Below are 22,647 nucleotides of genomic sequence, written 5' to 3' on the forward strand. Positions count from 1 at the left end.
CATCTCCTTCCTCCTTTTTATAGTATTACTTTTATATATGTGATATTTGTTTATATTATAAACATCGCAATAGTGTTATAGTCATTGCTTTTGCAATCATTTATTTTTTAAAAGAAAAGAGAAGAAATAAGAATTATTACTAGAGTCTTATGTAAACATGCATATTTGCTACTTTTTGTTGTCTGCATTTCATTTTATGGATTTGAATCACAAATTCTTTCCTTTTAAAAAGCCTAAAGGATTTACTTTATTATTTCTTGTACAGCAGGTCTGCTACCAATGACGTTTCTTAGTCTGCTTATCTAGGAATTTTCTTTTTTCTTTTGTATTTTCTTTTCATTATTTTTTGAAATCTCTACACCCAGTGTTGGGCTGGAACCCATGACCCTGAGATCAAGAGGCACATGCTCTTCCCACTGAGCCAGTCAGGCACCCACATTTAAAAAAATTTTTTTTAAGTAATCTCTGTGCTTAACTTGTGGCTCAAACTCAGGACTCAAGTAGAGTCACATGTTCTATTGACTAAGCCAGGCAGGCACCCCTTTTGTCTTTGTGTGAAAGAATATTTTTGTTGGATATAGAATTCTTACTTTTTTCCCCTCAGCACTTTGAATGTCATTCTACCTTCTGGCCTCTAGTGTTTCAGATGAGAAATCACCTGTTAGTCTAATGTGATTTCTTTGTATATGAGGAGTTTTCTTCTATTGCTTTCAAGATTTTTCTCATCGTCTTTCACTTGTTTGACCATGATGTATGTACGTAGATGTACTTGAGATTTGTTGAGCTTCTTAGACACAGAGATTGATCTTTTTCATCAGTTTAGAGGAGGTTTGGGGCTATTTGATGTATTTTTTCTACCTCTTTCTCACTCTTTCTAGGATTCCTATTATACACATGTTGGTATTCTTGACATTGTTCCTTGTGTTTCAGAGGCCCTATTCATTTTTCTTTTATCTTTTTCCCTTTATTCTTCAGATTGCACAGTTTCTATTGACTTATTATTCACTGATTTTTTTATTCTGCCATCTTGAACCTGTTGAGTCCTATTTTAGTGAAATTTCTTTTCAATTTTTATACTTTTCAACTATAGAATGTCTGTTCCTCTGTTAAAATTTGTTTCCTTATTGAGATTCTCTGCTTGTTGATTCATTGTTATCATACTTTTCTTTAATTTTTAAAATGCATTTTCCTTTAGTACTTTGAACATATTTAAAATAGCTCTTTTGATGTCTTTGTGTGAAGTCCATCATCTGAGGACATTGTTTTTCTAGTGACTGCTTTTTATCTCCTGTGTATGAGTCACATTTCCTATTTTTTCAAAGATCTCTTGATTTTTTGTTGAAAACGATATCTTAGGGACGCCTGGATGGCTCTGCAGTTGAGCTCTGCTTTCGTTCGGCTCAGGGCATGATCCTGGAGTTCAGGGATTGAGTCCCACATCGAGCTCCCTGAGAGGAGTCTGTTCTCCCTCTGCCTATGTCTCTGCCTCTCTCTGTATCTCTCATGAATAAATAAATAACATCTTAAAAAATGTATATTTTAAATAATATATTAGATAATGTATTACAGCAGCTTTGGATTATTATTTTTCCCTTTTTATTATTATTATTTATTCATGAGAGACAGAGAGAGAGAGAGAGAGCGGGCGGCAGAGATACAGGCAGAGGGAGAAACAGGCTCCATGCAGGTAGCCTGTTGCGGGACTTGAACCTAGGACCCCAGGATCACACCCTGGACCGAAGGCGGTGCTAGACCACTGAGCCACCCGGGATGCCCTTATTTTTCCCTTTGAAAGCAGGTTGCTGGTAACTGGGATAAATTGGAAATCTGTCACTCCTGCAGTGTGTTGTTGCTTATGTCTCTGCTCAGCTTTTTATTTTTTATTTTTCCTTTAAATTTTTATTTATTTATTTATTTATTTATTTATTTATTTTTCCTTTAAAATTTTTTAAATCTGGCTTTCTGTTGGTTACACTTGTCCTTTCCAGCATAGTTTTCTAGTTAGCCAATACTTGGACAGAAATTGTGCTCAAATAACTCCTGCCAGTAAGGACTTTTGTTCTTTACCAATGGATCTGTGTGTGGATGGGTGAAAGCATTTTAAAGTTTAGGCCATGTTCAAGTCTGCCTGGGCTTTTGAGTCCTTTTGGACCCTTTCACATCTCTTCTGCATAATCCTGTAGCCTCAATCAAGAATATATGCTTGACCCATTCACTATCAAATCCTTAGGGGTGGAACCCTTGATTGCCCTGCCTGCTTGCTGCTGAGATTGTGTCTTGCACCTGTAATGCCTCTGGGTGTAGGTGTGGCCAACCATTTCAGATTGAGGCCACTTTGTTTTGTTTTGTTTTGTTTTTTTGAGGCCTCTTTGTAGTGCAAACACCATCCCTCAGGCCTGTCCCACCTCATTAGGCAGAACCTATTGAGCTGACAGGTGGGGGGAGATGGAGCAGCCCCAGGCAGGACCCCCAATATATTTTTAAGATTTTATTTATTTGACACACAGAGAGAGTACACACAAGCAGGGGTAGGGGCAGGCAGAGGGAGAAGGAGAAGCAGACTCCCCACTGAGCAGGGAGCCTGACATAGGTCTCCATCCCAGGACCCTGGGATCATGACCTGGGCTGAAGGCAGATGCTTAACTGACTGATACACCCAGGTGCCCCAATCCTGCAGATTTTTAAGCATCAGTACTTCTCTTTTTGTATGTTTTGAAAGATTTCCAGAGCTCTGAAGTGTTTTTGTTTTTTCAAGATTTATTTATTTATTTGAAAAGGAGAGAGTGAGAACCTGAGCACACCAGTGGGAGAGAGGAGAGAGAATCTAAAGCAGACTCCCCTAGCAGGGAGCTCCATTGGGTGGGGGGAAGGTGCTCTACACAAGGCTTTGATCTCTGGACTCTGAGATCGTGACCTGAGCCAAACCAAGAGTTAGCTACCCAACCAAGAGTGCCCCACAGGCACCCCTGAAGTGGTTATTTTGATTAATTTTGTCATGCATTTTTTTAAGATTTTATTTGTTCATTCATGAGAGACATGGAGAGAGAGGCAGAGACACAGGCAGAGGGAGAAGCAGGCTCCATGCAGGGATCCTGATGCGGAACTTGATCCTGGATCCCAGGATCACGCCCTGAGCCAAAGGCAGATGCCCAACCACTGAGCCACCCAGGCATCCCTGTCTTACTTTATATCTCAGGAGGATTGGCTGACCCTTTTTTTGCTCATAGCCAGAAGTGTCCTGCCTTACTAATACTTAAGAAACCCTACATACCCATAATCTATCACTTCTTCACAATGAGGTAGCCACTATCCTGATGTGTTGGTAACCATTCCCATGCTTTTTAAAGTAGTTTTACAGCACAACTAAGTATCCATATATATTATGTCATTTCATTTTGTCTTGATTTGAACTTCATATATAATACATTGAATGATCCGGCCTTTTTTTTTTTTGTTTTTGTAATTTGCTTTTTTTGTTTTGGTTTTACTTACCATTGTTTTTATTGTTTTATCTGTGTTAACATGGTTTCCACTGCTGTATGCTCGTTTATTGTAGGAATGTACCACAACTTATTTTTCCATTCTACGGTTTGTTAGTAAATGTCTTGTTTTTGTTTTGTTTTGTCTATCACAGAAACAGTGCTGCTATGACACATGTTTCTCTAGACCGTGTTTTTCAAACTTTAGGTCACGACCTATTGGGTTGTGAAATCAATTGACTCAGTCATGACCAACACTAAATTTTTTAAATACATAGAATGAAAAACTATCTGAGTGCTTTACATTCAAGTTTCTGTTTCGTGAATGTTAGCACAGGAAGCTCCAAACTCCTAAGTCACTCCTTATTTCCTGTATTTGATCTTCAGAAAGCACTGCACATTCTCTGTTCTTTTCCTTCCCCTCTTCTTCCAGCTCTCTTCTGCTTTGGTTCATTGTCAGCAAAATCACCAATATTCTTAATTTCCTGTCTGAATTCTCCTTTACCTTGCACTCATAGCACTGTGGCTTTCTACCGAGGGCACAGCTTCACCTTGTAAGGGGTGGCTGCACTTTTTTTTTCTTCCTGTAGTCCTTATCCTCTGGCCTGGATTTCCTTGTTCCTCATTGCCACTCTTCTAATTATTTTCCTCTTCCATTAATCCCTATATTGCTGTCCTTTTTGACCACTGACTATGACTTTTTTTCTTTGCTTAATGTCATTTTTGTCCATTATTACTCCTGTCTTAATTCTTGGTGATTTCAGTATACACGGATGATCCTTCTGACACCACCCACTCAGTTCTGTAAACTCCCTCATGATTTTGTTCTCTACTTCAGCCAGTTATTTCTACAGTCATACTCTAACCAGTGCTTTTTGAACTGTCTGTTCTGAAGGACCAGTATATTTTTTTCTTAAAGATTTTATTTATTTGAGAGAGTGAGCAAGCGACTGTATGCATGGGGGTGGGAGGTAGGGGAGGGACAAAGGGAGAAGGAGAAGCAGACTCCCTGCAAAGCAGAGAGCCCGACACAGGGCTTGATCCCAGGACCCTGAGATCATGACCTGAGCCGAAGGCAGACACTTAAGCACTGAGCTACCCTAGGTGCCCAGGACCAGTATATTTTTATTTTCAATCCATCATTGGTGGATTTTTGGGGTAAAATACAATCAATTAAACTAGGAAATTGAAATGCTGCTTGGTTGTCATGACAATATCAAATTGCTCTAAGTTTCTAATCAATTTTCTTAATTTCTGTACTTCTGTCACTGCAGACAGTCCTTTAAAAACAACACTTTGAGTAGCACTATTTTAGATTTTGTCAGTTACGAATAAATGCAACCTTTCTGTAATGTTTCATTCATAGTGCTCTTGGGTTACCACCTTCTCTTTCCAGTTCACTATAGTACCTTGACTCCACTGGGATGTTCATTCCATTGGACATTTTCACTGCCCTGTACCTTCTGGATGTGATCATTACAATCATTCCTTGCATATACTCTTGTTTCTGCTTGCTTGATAAAACTAGAATTCTGGTTAAACTCAACTTCTTCTCTGTGCTTGGACTTACACAGCTGAACTTCAAAGGAGAAAAACCTGTGTGTGCCAGTCTCACTTGAAGTTCATGCTACAACCCTTAAAGTGGGCCCTTATTATTGTCTGGAAATCATATCTATTTTTCTCTAGTGTCTTCATTTTCACAATACTTTTTCACACTTGCTCTTCTGATCAATATCAGTACTACCTCATTCCTCCTCACTCTTAACAATCACTTTGTTTTCTACTTCCTTGAAAAATTTGTAGTCAGAGGTAACTTCCATTAGATTCCCATTATGTTTAACATTGAACCATGAAAATTAGAATGACACGGGATCCCTGGGTGGCGCAGCGGTTTGGCGCCTGCCTTTGGCCCAGGGCACGATCCTGGAGACCCGGGATCAAATCCCACATCGGGCTCCTGGTGCATGGAGCCTGCTTCTCTCTCTGCCTGTGTCTCTGCCTCTCTCTCTCTCTGTCTGTGACTTAAATAAATAAATAATAAATAAAATATTAAAAAAAAAAGAAAATTAGAATGACACCTTTTGTCTTAAGGTCTGTTTTGCCTACTAATCATAGAGATAAATAAGCTGGAGGGTTCTGTGATTTTTCATTTATATACTTTTTTAATTTATTCAAACCTTTACAAGTCCCTGTGTATGATAGATGGACATTAAATACTAGCACAATTTATTAGAGTCACGCAAAGTGATGTGAAAGAAAATAGGTATGTAATTTGTATATAACAGGGATCCTATTGGTATGGTACCAAAGGCTACTTCAAGCAATTGATACTTAACATGATACCTGTGAAGTGTAGCCAGCAACGGTGCGGCCGGCACAAAATGAGTGTGAAAAGCCAAAGATACGTAGTGTGGAAATTGAGTAGGATTGCAAATTATTCTTTTTGACACTATGTAAATTACTGTGTTTAACAGTTTTATTCTCCTCACATTTTCTGTAGCAAGTGTTACAATCCTTTTCCATTTTCACAAACCTCCAAACCTGATCTTTTCACCATGTATTAAGTTTTTCTGACCAAGAATGAGGTCTGATATGAAAGAAACTCTCTCCAGATTTTTATAGTAGCCTCATTTAGCCTTATAGTTTGTACTTTCGACTCCTTTTCACTTAATATTTTCTGCTTCTTTGTCTCAGAGGAGCAGTGTATTGCTTCCTTTCCATGGTTTAACTCTCCTACCTGTAGTTTGTCATTTTGGTTTCTTAATGAACACAGAACTAATAAAGCAAATGCTGCATTTTGATTGTCCAGAATTGACAGCCTGTTTTTAATCAATTTATTTTTATTTATTTTTTAAAGGCTACTTATTAGAGAGTACACCAGCAGGGGGACGGGTGGGGGAGAGGGAGAAGGAGAAGCAAACTCCTTACTGAGCAGGGAGCCTGACATGGGGCTCAATACCAAGTCTCTGGAATCATGACCTGAGTTGAAGGCAGACACTTAACTGACTGAGCCACCCAGGCACCCCTTTATTTTTTTTGAAATAAAAAATTCTCTCTCGGGGAGAGAGTGGCGGAGGGACAGAGGGGGAGGGTATTGAAGCAGACTTCACTGAGCGCAGGGCTCAGTCTCATGTCCCATAAGATCGTAACAGACCAAACCAAGAGTTGGATGCTCAACTGACTGTACCACCCAGGTACCCCATAATGGTGTTATTTTTACTGATCCAGGGAAAACTAGAAAAGGAACAGAGTTGGGGGTACCTCAGATGACTAATTTGGTTTTGGACATGAGATCGTGGTGCCTTTGTGAAATCTAAATGCAGATGTCAGGTGGCAGTTTGGGTAGACTGGTATATAGTTTGAGAAGTGCTGAGATGGAGACACTGAATTCCTAGTATGGGAAGGTATTGGAAACTGGATATAGAAGAGGGTTACTTTGATGGGTGTGAAAAGGACATAGTCCCAGGGCTAATGCCTATAGGCTGAAAAGGAGCAACTAGAAGAAGGGAAACCTGGAAGCCAAAGAAAAACTTTAGCTTAAGGAAGAGAGGGAGTGGTTAAGTATAGAATGCTGCTTAGACATTAAGATGAAAGCCAAACTAGGTTTGTTGGATTTAGATATGCAGTGTCATTGATGACCCTAATAAGAACTGTTCTTCAGTTTTGATAAAAGCAGATGTCAGTGGGATTAGGTTGGAGGAGTATGAGAGGTAAGGAAATAGAGGCAGGGAATTTAGACAGCTCTCTTAATGAGGTTGTGAAAGAAGAGAATGGTTTCTGGAGGAGGAGATGTGAAGTTGAAGTGGTAAGTAGAAGGAGAATTTTTTCAAATGAATGAGTAGATGGATGGATGATCTGTTAGAGTGTGAGAGGTTGATATGCGCCAGAGAATAATCCATAAGGCTCTAGGGAAATGAGAGGGGATTGGCTGTAATATCCATGTAGAAGGGGGAACCTCCTTTAGACTGGAGGAAAGAACAGCATGGTGGAAAATGGTGTTCTAAGGAAATAAATGCTATGTGTTTTATATTTACTACTTTCTTGTGAATTCGCTGAATATTAAATCGGATAGTTGAGAGCCTTTTATCTTTTAACTATCATTTGATAGTTTTTTTCTTTTTTTAAGATTTTATTTATTTGAGAGAGAGGGCGAGCGAGCAAGAGAGTATGGGGGGGGGGGGCAAAGGGAGAGGGAGAAGTAGGCTCTGCCAAGCAGAAAGCCTATGCAGGGCTCTATCCCAGCACTCCAGGATCACAACCTGAGCCAAGGGCAGGTGGTTAACCAATTGAGCCATCCAGGTGCTCCTAGTTTTGTCTTTTTCTACCAGCTACTTTTGATTATTCTACCAGGAAAATCTATGTATTTTCCTGGACCAAAAACAATATATGCAGTAAATACTCTGGGAAGATTACTCTGTACATATGACATCTTTCTCCCCTGTGTTTAGGGTACTTAATTTTTATTCCATTGCAGGGAGTTTTGTCAGAGCTCATATTTTCACTTTTTTTCTTGTGTTTTATGAATTATGACAAATTCCACTACAGGGGGGAAACTGATAGATTTCACTGACTAAATTTGACCTGAGCAGTATTTGGTGTCATGAGCAGAAAGGTACAACTCCCCTTTTCTTCAGAAGACTTTTCAGTAGACTTTGATGTTAGGGTGGGCTTTTGAATAGGTAATATTTTTATATGATTGTAAATTCAAGAGGTAAAAACTATATACAGTAAAAGGGTCTTTTGATTCCTGTTCTCTCATTTACTTTTCTTGCCAAAATAGCTGGTGTTATTTTCTACAGAATATAAATATAATTTTGTTCTTTACTTACACAAATGGTATATAATATGCCTTTTTTGTTCCTTTAACATTATGTATTAAAAATTACTCAAAAATAAAGGAAAGAAAATTACTCCATATTAGTATATTAAAGAACCTTTTCATCCTTTATGGCCACATTGTATGGACAGATCACTTTAGCTGACTGGTGGATACTAATACTGGATATTAGTATCCTATTTGTGGTTGATACTGGTGTTTGTGATTAAAATTGCTTTTTTAAGGCAGTATAAGTCGTTATAAATCTCAAACTCTGAAATATAAGGATCTTGAAATGAAAGATAATTGAGTTGTCATTTAAAGACATTTTTTTCATATTTTATCATGCTTTTTTTAACAAAAACAGTATAGATTTATTTGTCCTACCTACACAATTTATTTAAGAAGCAGGAGTTTTGGGGCAGCCTGGGTGGCTCAGGGGTTTAGCGTCACCTTCAGCCCAGGGCATGATCCTGGGGACCTGGGATCAAGTCCCACATTGGGCTCCCTGCATGGAGCCTGCTTCTCCCTCTGTGTCTCTTGTGAATAAATAAATAAAATCTTAAAAAAAAAAAAGCAGGAGTTTTATGGTTATATTAACATATTTACTTTTCAACCTGATGTTATATTATGTACTTCGAAAACGTCCAGTGCCTTCTTTCAAAAATTGACTGAAGACTTCTGATTCTTGTGCTTTATGGCTGACATTAATTTCATTTGAGTAGATTTTCAAATATTTCAGCTGTAAGAAAAATTTTTATTCTGGAATATATAACTTCACTCTCTACAGAAAAATCAACTCTTGTTTTTATTTAGTTAGAAAATCTTGGTTTATTTCTCATATTTGGGGTATTTCATATCCAAATATTTTATTTCCTTTTGTATTGCCAACATACTTCAGTTATGACACTGGCAGTTTGCTGGTTTAACTTTTACTCCCTCTATTGGCTTTCAGAGGTGTTACATTCCTTTTGGAATGGTGTTAGGAATAACATTTATGCTTATTTTCATTTAACTCAAAAATTAGTAATGATGCAAATGTGCTTATAAAATAGGCTACATATGGGATTGGTTTACATTAATGAATGTTTCCAGTGGCTGTGAATGTTCTGGTTTTCATGAATGTGTTGAGGAATCTTCATTAGAATGTCTGTTTCATTAGCAGCTGAGAATAAGACCATGAAAACCCAAAAATAGGAATATAAAGGAATACAGAATATTCATGTTTATAGTAAGCAAAAAGTAGACTTGGCATGTTAGATCAATAAAAGGGTTTTCTGAGTTTCTTCTGATATTCATCTGCCATATATTGAACTGTCAAGTAACTTGATAGAGTGAAACAGTGGAGATGTCTCATGGCACCTGATTAGCATAGCCATCTAGCTCAGTGTTTGTCTCTCTTACCAGTGGGACCACATGATAATTGCCTTCTGTAACATCACGTGTACAGAGTAAGGTATTTACTTGCCTTGCACATTCTTATTATTTATTTATTTATTTATTTATTTATTATTTATTTATTTATTTAAAAAATTTTTATTTATTTATTCATGGAAGACACAGAGTGAGAGGCAGACAACATAGGCAGAGGAAGAAGCAGGCTCCATGCAGGGAGCCTGATGAAGGACTCCATCCCGGGATCCCGGGGCCATGCCCTGAGCTGAAAGCAGATGCTCAACCACTGAGCCACCCAGGCATCCCCTTATCATCCTTTTAAAACCAAACTACCAGTTAATGAAGTTTGCTCTGTATAGGTCACAACTCTTATGATTAAATATTATGTACTCTTCTTTCTCCATGATTAAGTAGAGTTGTAGCACACTTCATAGGAAAAGGATGTTAGATTCTAAAATTAGCATATAGGAACACCTGGTGGCTCAGTCAGTTGAGCATCCAGCTCTTGGTTTCTGCTCAGGTCATGATCTCAGGATCTTGGGGTCCAGCCCTGCACTCAGTGAGGGGTCGGCTTGAGATTTTCTCTCTTTCCCTCTTCCTCCTCCTCTGCTCTTCTCCCTACTCATGCATACTCTCTCTCAAATAAATTAAATCCTTAAAAAAATAAAGTATAAAGGTGGAAAATGTTTTTAAAGTGTTTTCTGTCACACTCCTTAAGTCATTCATAGACTAGAGTGTACTAGATTTTCTGGGTTCACAAAGTAGTTGGTCTGTATTTAGTTGCTATTGTTTATGAAACAGAATGTGAGCCAACACTAGGCTCACATTCGGCCTGATGAGAGGTATGTGGCAACTAGAAGGGATTGTGTGGAAACAGCATAGTCAGGCCTGTCCTTTTAATACCCCTGTAGTGCAGGGGTATTCCCCCCCCCCCCCCCCCCCCCCCCGAAGAGGAATGAGGAATAGCAGACAGGTTTGATGCATACAATTACTTTGGGTGCTCATTTGCCAAATGCATGTAATTGAAGGATTTTATTTTGTTTTGTTTTATATAAGTGTACATTTGATATTGTTCCACTGTAACTTCCTCTCTTGGAGGATTTGAGTATGAAAGTAATCATTCTAGTTAACTTGTTTCTGGGACTACTTTTTTTTTTTGAAGCATTCTTTTTCATTTATGTTAAAGTCAACATACACATTTAACTATCAGAGTTTTGAGGATCCCTTTCTTGAATATTTTATTGAAAGATTTGTATTTATTTGAGAGAGAGGGCACAAGTCAGGGTGCAGGGGGGCGGAAGGGAGGATCAGAGGGAGAAGCAGACCACCCGCTGAGCAGAGACCCTGATGCAGGCCTTGATCCCAGGACCTAAGCAGACCTAAGCTTGATCATGACCTAAGCAGAAGGCAAATGCTTGACTGACTGAGCCATCCAGGCGCCTCCCACCCCCCCTCCTTTGAAGATTTTAAATAAAGTTTAAGAATGGAAAATTCTTGCTTGGTTCCTTGCTGGGCTTGCTAGTTCAGTAATTGAAGATTAATGTTATGCCAGTTTTAGTAGTTGTGTTTGCTAGTATTTGATAGTACTGAGTCCTTTGAATTTGTTAAGCAGATAAATACATTTTAAAGGCCTGTGTGATGGTAACTTTTGCTACTCATTTAGAAAGGTGGGCATGTTGTGTTGATTAAATAATCTACCATTTCTGTTTATTGATTTTGTGTGTTTTTGTACAGGTTGCTTTCCTGTTGCATCTTTGACCTAGTTTCCTAGACTCTGCTCCATGATTTAACTTGAAAGTCTGAAATGAAGATGGAGGAGGCAGTGGGAAAAGTCGAAGAACTCATTGAGTCTGAAGTCCCACCAAAAGCATCCGAACAAGACACAGCTAAGGAGGAAGATGGATCTGTAGAACTGGAATCTCAAGTTCAGAAAGATGGGGTAGTGGATTCTACAGTTCTTTCTTCAATGCCCTGCTTATTGATGGAACTGAGAAGGGACTCTTCTGAGTCTCAGTTGGCATCCACAGAGAGTGACAAGCCGACAACTGGCCGAGTTTATGAGAGTGACTCCTCTAATCACTGCATGCTTTCCCCTTCCTCTAGTGGTCACCTGGCTGACTCAGACACGTTGTCTTCTGCAGAAGAGAATGAACCCTCCCAGGCAGAAACAGCGGTGGAAGGAGACCCTTCTGGGGTGTCTGGTGCCACAGTCGGGCGCAAATCTCGGCGGTCCCGATCTGAAAGTGAAACATCTACTATGGCTGCCAAGAAAAACCGGCAATCCAGTGATAAACAGAATGGCCGAGTCGCCAAGGTTAAAGGTCATCGGAGCCAAAAGCACAAGGAGAGAATCAGGCTACTGAGACAGAAAAGGGAGGCTGCTGCACGGAAGAAGTATAACCTATTGCAGGACAGTAGTACCAGTGATAGTGACCTGACTTGTGACTCAAGCACGAGCTCATCAGATGATGATGAAGAAGTTTCAGGGAGCAGCAAGACAATCACTGCAGAGATACCAGGTAGAGGATGTTTTTTAAACTGACTGTAGAGCAACCGATGGCATTTCTAAGCTGTCAGGCTCAGTTAGATGAGTGACACTTGAAAAAATCCAGGAGACCTGCAGCTCTGTGTAAATTTGAATGAAGACTGCAGTGTATTAACAAGACATGGCCAATTTAAAAAACCTGTTCTGAGGTTTCCAGTGCACTTTAGCACATCAGCAAAAAAAAAAAAAAAAAAAAAAAAAATTAAATGGTTAATGATAGGGACAAGATTATTTTTAAGTAATGGAATTTCTCACAGATCTCTTTCTCTGTAACACATTACCTGAATTTCCATCATTGCCTTTTTAGCACTGCTTAGATTTAATACTCACTGTTCAGCATTATTACTAAGTAAATTCTCCTCAGGAATAGGCACCTTGCTTTATTATATAGCCACTGTACTCGAGCTTATGGTGTCTGAAATGACATGTTCTATCTTCCGTTAAAGTTTTCTAGTAACTGTTCCTCCTAAAAAATAGTAGTTCTATGTGTTTTCCCCCAGTTCAGTGCATGATGAAATAGTTATCCTTGTTGCACATTTCTCTATTCTGAGTTGTCACTTGCATTGGAAAAATGGTTTTTGCAGTATTTCCCCTTTATTCCCCCAAGGTTTAAGAAATTTGATAGAAATTTGCTTATTCTAGCTCTCATTGGTGTAAGAGTGTGTAATTTATTACATGTTTGACATACTTGCTTTCTCCATACTATCATGTCTGGTACTGTGTACTACAAAGGGTAGTCTTGCAATTTCAAGGTGGAAGAAAGATGAGATCTGAATGATTCTTAATTGGTAAATTCTCATTTTTGGAGAGACTCTTATGATTAGGAACATTTTATAAACTACATGACATTTAATAGATAATGACAGCATTGTTTATTGATAAAGAAAGGGAGGTTTTGATTTTTAAAATTTTATGGGTGACTGTTCTTTCTTCCTAGTTTTCTGAAAAGTTTGTTTCTACCCATGAAGACCACGTATTGCTGATACACAGAATATTTCAAGAAAAATCATATTGGTTAATTAAACCTGTAGCCAACCAAACTTCTATAAACTCAGTAACAAGAATCATTTTATAGGTGTTCATCTTACATAATAAAAGTCTCATCCATATAATATATTAAATATGAGTTTTTAACAATTAGAAATGCTTACTGTTTTAATATCTATTGAATTCCTTTGGTAGTTCCTTGTGTTAAAATTGCTAGGGAGGGGATTTATTTTGAAGTTCATTGGTTGAATGTGAGAGAATCAGACTTTGGGGTTCTCAGGCAGGTTGTAGGTATATTTCAGTTTTACATTTAATATTTTTTAAAAAGCTTGATTAACACCTGTAAAATAGTTCATTCTTATTTCCTATGTTCTGATCTATTAATTAAGACCATAATGATACAGTGCTTAATTTCACTAAACAGATTTTTCTGTAACCATTCCAATATTTTGCCTCCTTTTGGAAAGGGAAAAGAAGGTGGGTGAAATTCTCTTTGAAAATAGACCCAGTTATAGAGGTGGCATGAGAAATGTCTTCATGGGTTCTCTCTGTTTGGCTTACATAGATTAGGTGTGCTTCATTTATATTATCCAAACCTTGCTAATTGACTACTGTTACCAGTGTTTAAAGCTTCTGAAACACTGGTGCTCTGTTTCTTGTCTATTCTGAATTGTATATAAACCAAAACACCAAAGTATGTTATTTGAATCTATGATTTAATTTTTATTCTTCAGACCATTTAGTAAGTTTGTGGCTCTTGAAAGTTTGTAGAATTTTTTAAGGTAATCCTGGAGAATCAAATGGTAGGTAAGGTGCTGGGGCCACTGTATATGCTGTGCACCACCCAGTTTCAGGAGGTGCTGTTCATATGCAAAGCAGCAAAGATGGAACAGCTTAAGTTTAAATATTAGGAAGTTCATTTCAACTGTCAGATTACTACCCCTAAAAAATTGTGATATCATGCATTTTTATATGTCAGTTTCCTGAGTCACATTATGACTTCAGAGAAGGGGATATACTCAACCTAATAGCAAGGGCAGTTACTGGAAAGTTGTGTAAATTGTAAAGATTGAATAAAATATGAACTGACTTGAGTACAGTAACATGGACATTCAGGTGAAATTAAACTGGATGTGCCGGACAGAATCTCTTGGATATTGACATTTGAATCAAGCTATTTACACAGAATGGAAATCGAGAGGAAAAGTAAAAACCGAGATTCTTGCTCTACTTTTTCATCAAGGTACATACAACTAATTTCGTAATTCAGAAAATGCTTCATTTATAAGCTTTGTCAGCAGCATAAATGTTGAGAGAATTATGCTAAATGTTCTCTTATGCCAAATTTACAATTAATGCATTTTCTTTTAAAGAGTGAAAATGATGCAGACTCCTATATTTTATAGTGCACAATCATACATAATTAATTGAATTTTATATCTGGAAGCAGATGTTTATGAAGCTTATTGTCTTACAGTTAACAGTTAACTGACAGGCAGCTTATTACCCACACGAAATCATTCTCTCCATGAAGTTTTTGAGAATATATTGGAGTTATCAAGATAATTCTAGCAGTTCTTGCATTGGGAGGACTTAGATGAGCAAAAATAGAGTATTTTGTAGTAAATATTAATGCGAAAATACTTTGTAATGATCTTGAGTATCCAAGGCTTTTAATCAAATGTCTCATTTATCTGTATAGATGACCTTTTTGTACCCTCAATCACACTTCGTGGTTTTATGATTAGACATTATTTTTCCTGGTGAGGGTGGGGTGGGATGTCACTTCCCTGTAAAATCACTTTAAGTTGAAACTAGGTCTGTAAAGTCTGCTCTTACAGGGAATTTTGATTTTAGTGAATATGAATAATGGACATTAGACTTCATTCAGTTCAAGAATCAGTTCTCAGAACAGACTCACTTATGTCCATCAGTGCACATGGGGAGCAGGGAAGAGTTTTTCCAATAATTGTTGTTTTTGATAAATATTTAGCATAGAGTTAACCTCAGGGTGACTTGGCTTCATCTTGTTTTTGCTGTGGTGACCTGCTTTTGTGTGGCTAAATAGTCCACCATATACATGCCTCTTCAGACTAAGTTTCCAAAAATACTATCTACCTTTGTAGGTAAGGGTCATTTGTCTGGGTAGGTAGAAAATGTAATTGAAAGTCTAATTGAAAATCTAATCTGTTTTGGAGAATATCGGGGGGAGGCTCTTGAGGACAGTGGTCTAAGATCACCTGAATTCTCAATCCATGTAGCCAGGCTCATCTCCAGCTGAAGCCAGGATCTCAGTACCCCTTACTCAACATACATATTTATGTACTGAAAGGCATCCAGATAAGCTGTCATCTTACCTCTCTCACTTTTACCATGCTTCATCAATTCTTACTTGGAAATGAAAAAAAATTTTAAGTAGTAAATGCTTTGTAGAAAATTTTAAAAATAGAAAAATGTGAAATAGATTAAAATCACAGTCCTGCTTTTGTTAACATTTGAATATGTTGCCTTTCATAATATGTAACAAAATTTATCACTATATATACTTCTGTCTTCTTTCCTTCTTAATATTGCATTTTGAACACTTTAACAAAACACAATATTGTCTTTAAAATGTATGGATTTTGAATTATTTAGCTGACTATAAGATAAAGTCCCCAGTGTTGGGCCTTTGGGCTGTTTTTAGTTTTTGTTACTATGAGAAAAAGCTATGAATACTTTAAGGCTTTTGACCCATACTGCCAATGCTTTAAAATATATCGTTTATTGCATCCAGGAGTTTGTGTATTTGTTACATTATATTCTTTATATTTTTAAAAAGTCTTGCCGATTTGATGGAAGAATTATATCTTAGTGTTAATTTGCATTTCTTTGATCACTAATGAAGCTGAGAAATCATGTTTGGCCATTTGTTATTTCGGTAAACATTTTATTCATATTCTTTTCACATTTTCCTCCTGCTACTTTTTTTTCTTATTGATTTGTGAGGATTCTTAGCCTATTGGGGATTGAATTACTTGGAAACATTTATATATTAATTTAAGCAGTGGGAACTCATGGGAGAAGACCTGAAGCCCACATTAGCAATCCTATATATATATATATATTTTTTTTAGATTGAATATGAAGTGGCTAAAAGCCCCACCTTCCCATTTTAAGCCTCTTACAATCTTACTTTACTGTATTGTAGCTATTTAGGAGACTTACTAAATACATTGATAACAAAGCACTGAGACATAGTAATCAGGTGAAAACTGCCTATTTTCAGTTTAGTAAATGCAAACAAGACAGGAAAAACCCATGCAATTTTCAATCTGACTATAGGTTAGACTCACTTGGGAGCATTTAGAACTAATGATGCCCAGGCCCTACCCCAGATCAATGAAATCAGAATCTCTGGGTCTCACCCAAGGCATCAGCATTTTTCCCCAGCTTTTTTGAGATATAATTGACATGCAACATCATGTAAGTTGAAGGTGTACAATGTGATGATTTGATATATGTATATATTCCAAGATTATTACTATGATAAGCTTAGTTAACAAATTTGTCACTTCACATAGTTTTGTGTGTTGAAAACTTTTAAGCTCTGTTCTCAGCAACTTCCAAATATACAACATTGTTAACTGCAGTCACCATGCTGTACCTTACATCCTGAGAACTTATTCATCTTACAACTGGAAGTTTATACCCTTTGATCACCTTCACCCATCTTCCCCATTCAGCCACAGTCTACTCTATGAGTTTGGTTATTTTGGATTTTACCTACACATGAGATCATCATTTTTAAAGCTCCTCAGGTGATTATGGTGAACAACCAGGGCCAAGAGCTACTACTCAGTTAAGTGGTAATATTAAGTCTCGCATTGATTTCACAAAATCATTGTGACACTGGTAGTCTGACTCAGTTAAGTTTTGTTACTGCTGGGTATCAAGTTATGAACAGTGGAGTCTAATTTTTAAAAGTCATGTTAGGGGGATCCTTGGGTGGCTCAGCGATTTGGCACCTGCCTTTGGCCCAGGGCGTGATCCTGGAGTCCCGGGATCGAGTCCCACGTTGGGCTCCCGGCCGGCATGGAGCCTGCTTCTCCCTCCACCTGTGTCTCTGCCTCTCTCTCTCTGTGTCTATCATAAAAATAAATAAATACATCTTTAAAAAGAAAAAAAAAGTCATGTTAGTTATAAAAACCATAGTCCAGTTTTGTATTAATAAGCATATACATTTTTTCTTTTACTCCACTTAAGTTATTGTTTTGAAAGCATGCATTGTTTAAATGTGTGGTTTTCTCTATGGTGCAATGTCTGGATAATGTTACTTAAATTTGGAAGCTTTGAAATCTTACTGGTGGGTGTCTTTTGGCAATCTCTTATATTAAGGCACTAAGGTATTATTTTTGGCCTGCTTTTCCTAACTTCCTAAAGTTGAATGCCTATATTAACTTTGTATACGCAAAAGTGTAAGCTTTGCTTTCAATAAGTCTTTTTCTCAAAGTGGGATATATCTTAGTATTAATAAAAGGACATACGTGTGTTTAAGGTGAGAATATTCCCTGCTTTTTTTTTTAATAGACTATTTTTTAGAGCAGTTTTAGGTTTACAGCAAAATTGAGCAGAAGGTACAGAGACTTCCCATAAATTCCCTCGTCCCACATATGTACAGACTCCCCCCCCCCCCCACACTATCAGCACCCCCAACCAGAGAAAATGATGAATCTACATTGGTAATATTGTCATTCAAAATCCATAGTTACATCAGGGTTCACTCTTTAAGATTTTTTAAAATTTATTTATGATAGAGACACAGGCAGAGGGATAAGCAGGCTCCATGCTGGTAGCCCGACGCAGGACTCAATCCTGGGACTCCAGGATTGTGCCCTGGGCCAAAGGCAGGCGCCAGACCGCTGAGCCACTCAGAGATCCCCATTAGGGTTCACCCTTGGTGTTACATGTTCTGTGAGTCTTGACAAATGTATAATTAGTCCTCGTTTTTAATATTTTAAAATGTCTTGCTTATTATCAGTGTTTATTTCTGATAGTCATCTCTGTGAGGCTGCAACTTACCTCAGTATCCCTAGCATAAGTATTCTTACATCATTATCTCAATTCAACCATTTTTCAGTGTTTGATGAAAAATAAGGCAGCACCAGAATCTGAAACAGATCAAAGTAGGCATCATAATTTCTTGTCCTCTACACTTATGTTTACCCAGCACTTATAATGGGGATAAACTGCTTAAAGAAAGTTTAATATTCTTTAAATTTCATTTAGTGTTTCCATAAGTGAAATACAAATTTTGGGGAAAGGCATGTTCTTGAGAAAATTTTTGTATGGACAAGAGTTTTTTTTAAGTGTGAGGACAAGGGATGGAGTAGTCGGGAAAAGGAATAATATGAACTTAGAGGATAATAAACTCTGTGAAGTTTTTATTTTCTAAGTAGAATTGGGCCAAAAATTTGTCCCATAGCTGTTTAGGCATTGAAAAGAGGTGACATGACTGATGAAATAGTTCCCGTTATCTAGGAAAAACACTGTTTTTCTTAATACTGAGACCTGGGAAATTTTTCTTTTGCATCTTCATAAAAAGCCACTATGAGATACAGTGAGCCATATTTTCAGAAATACCCTGGAATAAATACAATAGAGCTCTTTATAAGACTTCTTGGTATAGGTAGATGGGTTAAGGCCAAGATTAAATGATTTCCATCATTCATCTATTCAGCAAATATTTAAGCACCTACTACGTAGTGTGTGAATGAATGCAACAGTGAATGAAAAGTCTCTGCTGTCATGGAACTTAATCTTTTTTGAGGAGACAGATTATAAATGAATTTGTCATATCCTATTAGAAATACACACTATGGATAACAATAAGGCAGGATATAAGAGAAAAATTGACTAGGAATGGAGTAGAAAAGCTATTTCAGATAGTATTGTGGTCAAGAGTGGTCTGAAGAAGTAACATTTTTAATAGCATCCTAAGGAAAAGAGGTCAGCATAGTTTTATTGGAGACCTAAACTATATGGTGGGATTCAATCCAAACCAAAAATAATCCTGTCTAGTTCAAGGATAAAACAGTGTGTGTAGAGGACCATATCCTAAATCCCATGAGATGACTTCCTACAGGATATTAATAGCTATACATTGTTCACATGTTTGGGAAGTGCTGGACCATGTGGAAACAGGGTTGTTTGTTTTGTTTTACTGCAGGACATCTCAGGCATTTATGTGCTCTGCAGAGCAGGAGGATATAATTTGTAGCATATCCTAAACCTAATCACAAACTTTTTTTTTTAATCATTTTACCTTTTAGCACTTGCAAAGACCAGGGTTTATAGAAAGCTGACCCAGAGCTTGTATACATGGATTGTGTATATCCTTTATGCGGTTTCCCATAAGGAATATTTTTTAACTTAATATAAGAAGAGCATTTGATAAAAATCAGTCCGTTGAGAGTTAATTGTATACTGATTTATTATGGGTCAGCTGTGAAAACAGTTTTTAGAATTTTATAGTCAAAGCAGTGAAAATATTCAGGGATACAATGGTTCTCAACCAAGTAAAATCACCTGGGGAGTGTAAAACAATAAAACAAACCTTCAATGCCTGGGAGCCCTCGGTTTTGATATTTGTTAAACCACTCCAGGGTTTTATGTTCAGCAAAGGTTGAAAACCACTCTTACAGATTAATAATTAGTTGTATAGTAATACTAGTTGCCAGGCAAATAATATTGAAGCTGTGAAAAATGGTAGTGTTATGTTATTTAATTTTTCTTGGAATTACTTTACTTTTGTTCAGTTAACTTAAGTGCTGCTTATGCAGGCTTTATATGGCTCTTTTTAGTAATGCTTAAGCCATTTTCCTGAATAAGCATGTCTTAATAAAAAATACAATTTTCTGAATTAATGTTTTATCAAATGGCCTCAGTGTCTTTAAAGCTAACTTCAATTATGCTGGGGGATTTGAAGGAGCGCCCAGGGAAATTCCAAGATTACTTGACAGGGTTGCTGTGTATGATAGGAACTGCATAGGCAGTGTCCTAGAAGAGGCCATGAGCTGTTTTTCCGAGATGCAGAGGCAGACAGAAAAGAAGTTCACGTGTGGATGGAAAAGCTAACTCACCTTGATGCTGGAGAAGAGAACAAGCAGCTGTGGAACCCGGGGAACTTAAAATGCAACTAGTTGGCCAAAGAATTTCCCCTCTCACCCAGTCAGGTGCTTGCTTACATGCAGATGCCTGATTTCCAAGAACTATCACAGCAGCCCTTTGGTTCTTGAGCGACTTGTTGAAATGTTGACAGTACAGTAGAATTCCCAAAGACTTAAAACAGTTTTCCATTTAACTTTGCCAAAAATGGCAATATTACAGAACAACCTTTAAAATTGTCACAAAATCAATTGTGTTAACTCTCTGGTGTTTGGACTGTATAAAGAAAGAATAGTTTTGCCTTTTGTAAGTTTCTTTTGATAGTGTTTTAAAAATTAAAATAGTAAACAGTTTCTTTTTAAAAAATTAGATATTCAAAACGGTTGGATAAATTTTAGCTTGTATTTCATTACATGTGGTTGGAACATAGAACCATACTTAGATGATAGGAGTGATCCTCATTTTTAGGCTTTTTTCATGCCAACAATATAAGATATAGGGAATATTAGTAAATTCAAATAGATACTTAATTTCTTGAGAATCTCTAGCGTTTATTTTCTATACTCGACTCTCTGAGAAGGAGGAATCGTGTAATTAATCCCACTCTGAAGGCCATAAGTGATGAATGTACTGCACGAACATTTTTATATCATTTTTCCATATGTCGTAATGAACGCATTTGTTGCTAGTCTTTAATGAATTGTAACTTTCAATAATATTTGTATGCAGGAAGAATGAATTAACCTGAGGAAATGAAATGTATAATCTACCTACTATGCAAGATATTGTGGAGAAAGCAGAATAGAATGGAGTTTGACTACATGCATGAGAATTTTTCACTGCTACATAGACGAACTTTTATCTTGAGCATTAATGTAAAGCTCAGTGCCTGAGGCAGTAACCTGGCATACATCAGTGAAATTGTCTGGTATCCTGATGTAAAGAAAGGGTGCTTCTAGAGGAAACAGTTGAAATGGTCACTCTGTTAAGGATGTGTATTGAATGGGTTTTTAAGTTACTAGTGACTAAGTGTATTAGCTAATGTACTACCAATTTAATTTTGTTTTGAATCCTCTGGCAGAAAATAAACGACCCTTTGGCATGTTAAAGGGCCTATAGAGTGTGTCAAAGGGGAGAAAATATCACAGGATTGAAAGTCTTGCAACATGATAGCTGTTCTTGTATGTGGCCTGGGATTGGGAAATATTGGTATTTTATCTTTTCTGGGTTGCTTAGACTATTGTAAGAAACCGCTAAATTTGGATGAAATATTTTAGTAGGAATATACAACTTTGCTAACACTGTTTTTAAGATTTTGCTTTATAGTGGATTTACTTAGAATAAAAATTTATTAGTCTTTCCCTTCAAATTTATAACTTAATAACTTCTCAAATATGGAAAAGGTTTATTAATATTTAATGAAGTTGCAATTTTGGGAAAACTAATTCTAAGAGGAAGGGGAAAGGAAGGTAGTTTATTTAACAATGAAGAACTTTAATAATTTATCAGAAAATTGTTAGTACATTTTCTTTCTTTTTTTTTTTTTTTTAAAGATTTTATTTATTCATGAGAGACACAGAGAAAGAGAGAGGCAGAGATACAGGCAGAGGGAGAAGCAGGCTCCATGCAGGGAACCTGATGTGGGACTCGATCCCGGGTCTCCAGGATCGTGCCCTGGGCCAAAGGCAGGTGCTAAACCGCTGCGCCACCCAGGGATCCCTACATTTTCTATTTATTTCTTTTTCCAAATATTTGCAACTTCTAAATTAACTGTAATAGACCAAGCCAATTTTTTTCTTTTCTAGTTTTTATTATTTGAAAAATAAACTGTGATATATATATATTTTTTCAAAACTGATGGATGAGAATCGGGAGTTAACTTTGGGGGAGGCTTTTATTAATGTGCTCAGTTCTCTTTGAAGAATGTATGTAGGAATTAATGAAAAAGACTAGAAGTCTCTTTATTGTGTAATGACTGTCAGATTTCCTGAACTTGATATTTGACAAATAGGGGGTAAGGTTTGAACACTAGTGCAACTTGCAATAAATTTCTTAACATCAGCTAAGCTCTTACATAATATTAGTATGAATTTTCACCATAAAGTGTATAGAAATTTATTATAACTGATGTATTTTTCTCTGAAATGATAGTGCAACATTTGTAAATGACTTCAGGTTGTATTTTTCTTTTATTAGATTAAGTTTTATATCAACAGGAAGAACGTACTGGTTTGAGATGACTGACTAGATTTTAACTAATCTGTAATCTTGAATTTGAG

The 22,647-nt window shown here is 37.0% G+C and overlaps 1 protein-coding gene across 4 annotated transcripts in view; it reads left to right on the forward strand.

Moving 5' to 3' along the window:
• Positions 1 to 22,647, forward strand: part of ARK2N (arkadia (RNF111) N-terminal like PKA signaling regulator 2N) — an 80,643-nt gene that overhangs the window by 24,213 nt on the left and 33,783 nt on the right. For all 4 annotated transcript variants that reach the window (XM_077900649.1, XM_077900648.1, XM_077900651.1 and 1 more), the window contains exon 2: positions 11,425 to 12,209. In XM_077900649.1, coding sequence (XP_077756775.1) covers positions 11,495 to 12,209 — 715 coding nt within the window. In that variant the 5' untranslated portion in view covers positions 11,425 to 11,494. The remainder of the gene's footprint in view (positions 1 to 11,424; positions 12,210 to 22,647) is intronic.

Source organism: Canis aureus, chromosome 6, assembly GCF_053574225.1.
Source record: "Canis aureus isolate CA01 chromosome 6, VMU_Caureus_v.1.0, whole genome shotgun sequence".
NCBI classification, from domain to species: Eukaryota; Metazoa; Chordata; class Mammalia; order Carnivora; family Canidae; genus Canis; species Canis aureus.